At 30.0% G+C, this 8,624-nt stretch overlaps 2 protein-coding genes across 2 annotated transcripts; both read left to right on the top strand.

The window, feature by feature from the left end:
* Positions 1 to 1,445: 1,445 nt before the first annotated feature.
* On the top strand, positions 1,446 to 2,060 carry LOC110030834 (DNA-directed RNA polymerases IV and V subunit 4-like). Its single transcript, XM_020733765.1, has one exon. The coding sequence runs from the start codon at positions 1,446 to 1,448 to the stop codon at positions 2,058 to 2,060; it is 615 nt and encodes a 204-aa protein (XP_020589424.1).
* A 5,185-nt stretch (positions 2,061 to 7,245) lies between these two features.
* LOC110030835 (DNA-directed RNA polymerases IV and V subunit 4-like) lies at positions 7,246 to 7,743 on the top strand. The gene has a single exon (XM_020733766.1). The coding sequence runs from the start codon at positions 7,246 to 7,248 to the stop codon at positions 7,741 to 7,743; it is 498 nt and encodes a 165-aa protein (XP_020589425.1).
* Positions 7,744 to 8,624: the final 881 nt, after the last annotated feature.

The following is an 8,624-nucleotide window of genomic DNA, read 5'->3' on the forward strand; positions in this document are numbered from 1 at the left end:
CGTGTGTCTGACTTGTGCAAGGCATTGTATGTCTGCTTGTGCTAAAGGCTCGGTGCATCATAGCATTTTCGGTATAATTAGTAAATTTTATGGCTCACATTGATATTTCAAAAGAAATTAAATTATATGCCTCATAATGCTACTATTTGGACAAATGTGTTCTCATATGCTTACTTGGAGAAAATTAATTCTATCAAAATATGGCTTCTTTATATGTCATATTTCTTGTTTGTGTTATCCAAAAATTAATAAAAATAATAAACATTTACATGCATACCGCACAATTCCTATGTATGTGCATGTCTAACACATAAATTTTATAATTATGTATTATTAGTTCATATTTTATAATTCATGCATTTACCTTTGATATAAATCTCCCTCTAAAACTTTGCCTCTACCACAACTTATAAATACCACTTATAAATAGGGTATTAGATAGATGACAAACCTAAGGAATGATACACAGCAACCTATATATGCTCCCTAGCTTTTTTTTCTTTTAGGTAATAAGCATCTTCTATTTTTTCTTTTTTTTTCTAGTTTTTAATCACTACTTGGGAAAATTAGATATAATTATAACTCATATATTACAAATATATTTAAGGATAAAGTTGCAATATATAAAACTTGATTTTATAAACCTAAACCTATCTACACTTATAATGTATCATAAAAACAAATGGAGTTTACTTTGCATTTTCTTAAAAAGTCTTGTGAATAATAGATTATGAGTATGCATTATGCCATCCAACTATTTATTCAATATTTCATTATATTCATACATCTAGTAATACATCTAATTTTTAAAATGCTTAGGACATTAATAAAATGATAGAATTTCTTGAAGCAAATAAATAAGGCTTCATAAAGTAAGTATTTTTTAAAGCCTTTCCAAACTAGTTAACCTTGCCATATAGTAGAAACAGAAATGCATAGAAATCCTCTGCAATTCAATTTGCATCAAATATATTACCAAATACGTTCCTATAAGTCAAAAAAATGAGTTTGGTCAGTTAAAACAATGTATAAAATGGTTCTCATTTCAATGATGATATAAGAATCAATAAAATGGCGTACATCATAGAAGTGAGAGAATATTACAAGCATGATCTGTATGAAAATACATCACAAGTTAGAAAAAATATTATATGAGGAGTCCTGATGCAAAATTATAATAGGACTTCAATGAAAGTGTCACATATTCATTGCATCAGACCATGTATTAAATATAGAAGTTTTTATAGATGACAAATTCATTCACATGTATGTAATATGTTTTCATAGAGGCTATTTTATAGAGATGACATTTCTCCAAAAGAATCAATAAAGTGATTAAAAATCAATGCTTGATTTTCTCACTACCCTAACACAATCAACATGCAGATATCTTCATCGTTCTTCATATCACCTATACTATCTAGTATCCAAGCTCCCACTTGCTCATGGCGGAGAGAGGACACATGGACAAAGGCAAAGGAACCAAAGACAAAGGCAAAAAAAAGGTTTTTCCGAACTGGGCTGTGAGAAAGCCAAGATCTGTGCCAAAACCGACCAACTTAGCCAGCACTTCAGTCATCGATATATCCTCCGATTCCGATGATTCAGCTTCTGTTGAAGAAATAAGCCCACCTCGATGTGCTCCTCCTCATCCTCCTCGTACTAAAAAGAAAGAGCAACATGAAGCTGAAATCCCCCCAGATGCCAAATTACTTCTAGACTGCGAAGCAGCAGATATTCTGCAAGAGATTCATGAAAAGTTGGCCAAACTCGAGGATCTCATAATGCCCGTTGCTTTTGACAAAGCGCTGCTGCAGACAAAAGATGGCATTCGTTATAGTAATACGAAAGATGTCAGAGAAACTGTGGAAACTCTGAAGGAATATGGTGTCACAGATTGGGAGATCTGTATGATAGCGAATGCTGGTCCGAAGACTTGTGAGGAAGCTTATGCAATGATACCTTCTTTGAGGGATAAAGAAGATGGCATTAGTGGTCCTCTTAATGCTGTTCTGGCCAAGCTTGCATTTCTCAAGCTTAAGGATGTGGATCGAGTTTAGAATTAAATCAAAATTATTAAATATTAGAAATATTTTGAAGAATATAATTTACTAAAGTATATTTTAGTGTTCCACATCCACTAAAATATGGAAAATTTGATTTTAAACTGTTCTAGGTTATGCTAGTTTATGAAATGTTTTTAGAATGATCTTTGTATTGTTGTGAAAATTGAAGCGAAATAAAATAGGAATCGGCACAAATCAGAAGAAGAACACAGAGATTTAACGAGGTTCGGCAAAGAATTGCCTACGTCCTTGGGAGCGAGCGGCGGTTTCACTATTTCAGAGAAGTTACAATTTTCATCCCATAGGGTTACACATATATATAGACATATGCAAACCCACAGATAAAATTACAATCACGCCCTCGCTCCCCACAACCCATTTTATTCCAAGAGACACTCTTTTTCACCAGGAGACACACCTCTTCACTAAGAAACTTCAACTCCCTAGATATGAGCCATACCTAACATATATAAGTATAAATAAATCTTTGGCCTTGTGATTTTGAGTATGAATGAAAATAGTAAAATTAATCTTCTTTAATTATCAACAGAAATTTCTCATTCAACTCTTTATAATCTCTACATATATGTTTGTTTCATCAAATTTTGATGGAATTGCATGTCTTATGATCTTTAGCTATGAATTCAATTTTTTTTGTGATTTTAAGTTTTAATTATTGAATATCCTTTTATCTAATAAAAATTAAAAATATTCCAATACAATTCATAGATTTATATATTAATTATGAATTTGGAATAAGAAACAAATAAAATAAACTCTTGTGTATCCATCTAAATTATTTTTAGTTTATTGTTTAAAATTAGGTGTTTCATAGTATTTGTATGATTTTTTTCATATCAACCTTATATTACAACATATATCCATTTGGCAAAGTTAACTTTGATATAAAATTCTAAGTCATGTATAAATCAATTGACACTAAAACATATATTGGATTTGTCTTTTTTAGCAGTACAACAAATTAATTAAAATATTTGAATATCAAAATGATTTTTAAATCATTTTCGTTTAGTTATTTTTCACAAATTATTCTTCAAAAGAAAAATCGTGAAATTTTAAATCTTAAAAGAATCTCAAATGCATAATCAAAATGATTTTTAAATCTATATACAAAAAAATAAAGAAGTTATATAATAATAACTAAATTATTTTACTTTGAAATTACATATAGTTATTGTAAATATTATAAATGACATAAAAATTAAATAAATCAAAACCAACATATGTCTAATTCAATACTATATATACACACAATAAAATTACCTTTTTTTTTTCTAAGAAACTTTAAGAAAATAAATTAATAAATATAGATCTAATAAGGGTATGAATAAAAAGTTATTTACTAAAAAACAATAGGACATTTTTTTATTGAAATAAGAACCTAGCAAAAGTATGAAGAAATATGGATTTATCAATATAAAAGAATTATAAATATAAGAAAATAGTTCTCTAACTACTAAAGTATAGATCTAAGCTAAAGCAAGCACTCATTTTTTTCAATATATTCTCACTTAGTTTTCTACAAGAAATTTTCTTAAATGATAAAACTGTCTCTGCTTAAGCGAAAGTTTGAAGTATCATTTAAATAAGAAATTTTGCTTTCTTAAAAAAAATTAATTATAGTTCAATGAAAATTGTCATTAAAATCATTTATACTTAAATACATAGATGTGGATCACATTTCTCTCAAATCCAATTTCCCATTTAAATATAATGAATTTTCTCATCTAATTAGCATTCTTTGTTCAAGCACAATCCATTTTATAATTTAAGCAACTTTCTTTAAGTCAAGCCAATCTTTCTTATTTAAGAAATTGAATTAGGTATAATCATTTATAATGAAAATCTCAAGTATATAGCAAAAAATTGTCTTTGTTGAGAAAATTCAAAGAACCTTCTATTTAGTCTGCTTGATATGAGTTCAATTTTTTTTTTTTTTATAATTTTTGGATAGTTTCTCTTTATTTAAATCAAGCCTTCTATTTAGTCTGCTTGATATCAGTTATTTTTTATTATGTCCTAACAAATTCATTTGAGGATGATTATACTACAATCTTTCAAAGAGATCTATGCAGATTGTTGGTTCCAAAAAAAAGTTTTTTAATGGACTCTTTATTTAAAATTCTCTAACAAATCTTTCATTATACCTAATTTGATCTCATATTCATATTTAAAAGTTCACCTTTCAATAAATCTATTTTATTTTCATTGAGATCTCTATTTGGGAACATTCATAGGGTGGACTACCTTCTGATCCAATATCTGGTTATCAATTTTTTAGAATTTTAATGGAGATTAATATGCTTCAAAGCCATTCAATCTTCATTAAATTAATTCTTTTTTTTTTTTTTTTTTTTTTTTAAATTGATATTCAAGAAGAGGCCAAGTTTGTGCTCGAATTGCTTATTTCTTTCCTATGAAGACTCCGCACATCTATCCTAGCATGAGGCATTTCTTCTACTTCATTACTTTATAAAATTTATGCTGACAATAGAAATGACAAGCTCAATGCTCAAAATGAATCATATTGTTTTTGAGGTTTTAATTAGTTTCTTAAAATCAAAATTCAAATATAAGTTTTAGAATAACCACTTATTCCTCGTTGGTGGCTAGCACATTTTATTTAAATGGTACTATAAATCAAATTTTGTCTGTTATTAATGTCACTTACAAAATTTTCCCTTCACCTCTTCAAAAAGTATAAGAGATTCTTACCATCACTTATGATTAGTTCCTTGGTTGGTATAAATGTAAAAACTAAAATTTAGCCGTTAGACAAATAAATAGTTATATGCTAACAACACTCAACTAATCAATTCAGTATATTCAATCAAACATTACAAGTAGAGTTTTTTTTTTTTTTTTTTTTTTCAAAACACTACAATCATGTTTCTACTGCTATATTATGAATCCAGAGAGGATAAACATACACAAATGGTATTTATACACAATCCAGAAATACAATCTATTAATTAATTTTTCAATGTCCAGATTCAGGGAGAATTAATTCTCTTAACTTCAGAGGCACTCTCCATAGTTTCACCTCCCAATTTCATTAACTGAGGAGATCTCTAGGTTTGTACCGTGGTCTTTCACCAACTGTGCTAGCATTACTTCCAAACGGGGCAGTTTACTTTACCGTCTATGATCAGCTCATAGGGTTGCTTTGTTCAAATGATGGGTGTAAACAAATGAGATATGCCGGCGTGAGGGACTGCATAAGGAAAGTTTTTAGGAGTGAGGCCATTCCTGGCTTCTACTGTGGTTGCGTAATTACTTTCACCAGCTTTGAGATGATCCACAGATTCTTGATCAGGATTTTCCCTCCTCAACAACAAACTCAAATAATGTAGATTGTAGTCCCACAATAATTGTGAAGCTTCAGCCTTTCATTCATTCTGCATGGTTGTAGTGGCGCATCTATAACCTTGTTTGAGTTGGGTAATTTTTTGGGCTTCTATAATCTTTACAGGTAGATAGGCGGTATGTTGAGCTACTTTGGCGTCAATATATTTCCGTAGGCATGGCCTGTTGGTTGGCGGGATCCACTATAAGTCCCCTCAAGTCATGGGTCCGAACCCCCGTGGCGCGGGATTCTCGAATATTTGGTACATGGTGTGGGCTCTCATCATAGGGCCAAAAAAAATATAGAAAATTGGTATTTAGGCCTCTGCTAAATACCATTTTCTTTTATATATATATATATTAATATCCATGAGCGAAGTTTATGATCATTACTCTCAGAAGATAAAGAATATTTAGTAGGTTTTCAAAAGATATTAAATAAACTTTATAGGCTTTTATTATGTCATGTACCAATGGATTTGTCCTCTACTATATCTCCTTATGTAACAAACTTTGCCCCCACCATTAATATATAATAAATTGGGATTGATTACTATCCTTTAAACAAGAGCACCAAAATTATTATATCTTTTATTTATGAAACGTAATTTTTTAGAACATATTCTTTAACTTAAGTATTTACCTTTAATAAAACTTTCCTATAAGACTTTACCTCTCCCACCACATATAAATATGAAGTTAGAAAGCAAGCCTGTTGATATGCCACACATTAACTCATTGTCTCAAGCTTTCAGTTTCTGGTAATAAGAAATCATGAAGTTCAATTCTCTTCTCATCCTCCCTCTATCTCTCCATTTTTGTCGTCAATCATATGCATGATGCCCATAAAAAAGATCTGATTCAACGCATTGAATTTCTTGGGCTATAGATTAGTCGCATAGAGTCGAATACTCCTTAATAATTGTGTACTTCCTTTTTACAAAAGTCCAAGTTACGCATCATTTTTAACTTGAACTTTAAATTTTGTTCAACTTAATTTATTAAAGTTGAAACAATATTATATATATATATATATATATATGTATATTATATATATATATATATATATATGATACTTTTTTCACTTAGTATTTTTTATATGTAAACAATAGAGTTGGAGCTTCCTACCATTAAACTACTTAATATTTCATCACATGCAGACAGCAAATAATGAATTTAATTTTTGAAGTGGTTAAGATTATTGAAAATGGATAGAAAAACCATTAAATAAATAAATTAAAACATCATAAATATTTACTTAAGCTATTCCATATCACCAGCTATTAGAAACATACACATTACATGATAAAATTCCTCTATAATTTGCATCAAATGTACTGCCAAATGCATCCTCATTTGTAGAAATATTGTGCTTTGGCCACTAATTTTTGCAACCAAGTAACAGTTATCCTTTGCATAAGTCATAAGAATCTAAAAATCTATTATCATCTCAATATTTCAAAAGAAATAAATGAAAAAGCATAAGTTAGACATTGAACATCAAAGAAGCCACTTTTTTGGATCAATAAAGCAATGCTTAATTCTTTTACCACATGACACAATTAATTTGTGAAGAAGTTCTTATGTATGAACATCCAAAGCTTTAAATATAATGCATTGACCGCTACTCTTTCAAAAGAAATTGAAGTTTTGAGTGGTTGAAATCTAAATTTTAAGTTTAGGCGACCAAAATGTTATATTTAATGTTTTGGATGATTGATACGTAAAAACCCAAAAAAGAATTAATGTGTGAAGAACTTTTATTGTTTCTCATATTATATTTTTTATGTCTTCTTTTCAGTATTTAGCACTAATGGCAGAGAGAAGGAGCAACCACAAACGCAATGGAAAAGCTATTATAGGAAGCTCTTCTGAATATGAAAATGAAGTTGAATTAGTTGAGTTTCCGCCCATGCCGGAAGACGAAGAAGCGAAGGAAGAATTTGAGCTTCCACCCGGTGCAAAATTACTTACAGATTGTGAAGCATCTGATGTTTTGCTAAGAATGAAGAAAGAATTGGACTCATTAGAGGAACCAAATATCAAAATTCCTATAGCTTTTAGCAGTACATTGGAGCACACTACAAAAGTTGTTGTGCAATATACTGATGTAAAGTCTATTAAGCAAGCCTTAGAAAGTCTCAAAGGCATATGTACTGATTGGGAGATATGTATGATAGCAAATACTTGTCCGGGGACTTGTGAGGAGGCTTATGCACTTATACCATCCCTGAAGAAAAAAGAAGAATGGATTGAAGAACCTCTTATTGATGTTCTATCCACACTTGCAAAATTTAGGGTTAAAGATTAGGTTTTGTAATGGTACAAATGTTCCGATTTAATTTTATTAGAGTTTTGGGATTCATGTTACTTATTAGTTCTTGAGTTAAGTACTTATTAGTTAGTTGTTTGAACAAATAACAAAAATATAGAAAGTCAACCTTTCCATTCAATGAAATAAATATGATGGTATGGCTTTTATGTGAAGTTTTTGTATTAAAGTGGTAAGTGACATGTTGAAATGGTTTTCTGAACTTGATAACTCGTAGCTATTTTTTGCTTGATTAACTTATAATTCAAAATTTTAGAAGGCACTCACTTTGGGCCATATAATTCCATTTTACGAAAAATGTTTAAATAAATTTTTGTTTTCCAAAAAAAGAAAAATATCTTCATGATAATCTTGTAATGTTGCTACTTTTGGGAGAGATCACAAAAGCTTGTAGTTTTGTTACTGTTGGGAGAAATCATAAAATTGATTCGAGAGATCCAAAGAAAAATTTAGATCAGAAGTGCAAAAAGCCAAATGAAAAACAAAAAAACACCAAATTTAATGTGGAAAAACCTAAAAAACGTAAGAAAAAAAACCACAGAGCCACACCAAGCCAAAGAATCCACTGTGAAGACAATGAGGAGAATTGCATAAATTACACTACATTCAAATATCTCCTCTCTTTAGAACACTTCAATACACTCCTCTCTTTCACACACGAGAAAACTTAAAATCCAATCTTTCAATGTGCATTCTTCCTGTAACAAAGACGATACTTTAAGTGTAAACCGCCCAAATTTGGTCACTGGCATGGGAATGAGAGTTGGGGTGTTAACCTTCAGGAGCCACAATGTCGTGCTCTCAAGTTTTTTAAACCTAGACTGGACATTGTTGTGTTACTACTCTCAGTGCTAAGGCAC

Source organism: Phalaenopsis equestris, unplaced genomic scaffold, assembly GCF_001263595.1.
Source record: "Phalaenopsis equestris unplaced genomic scaffold, ASM126359v1 Scaffold000761, whole genome shotgun sequence".
In the NCBI taxonomy this organism is placed as follows: Eukaryota; Viridiplantae; Streptophyta; class Magnoliopsida; order Asparagales; family Orchidaceae; genus Phalaenopsis; species Phalaenopsis equestris.

What these genes read in the sequence shown, in the direction of transcription:
- LOC110030834 (XM_020733765.1), top strand. Translation starts at nt 1,446, where the DNA reads ATGGCGGAGAGAGGACACATGGACAAAGGCAAAGGAACCAAAGACAAA.
- LOC110030835 (XM_020733766.1), top strand. Translation starts at nt 7,246, where the DNA reads ATGGCAGAGAGAAGGAGCAACCACAAACGCAATGGAAAAGCTATTATA.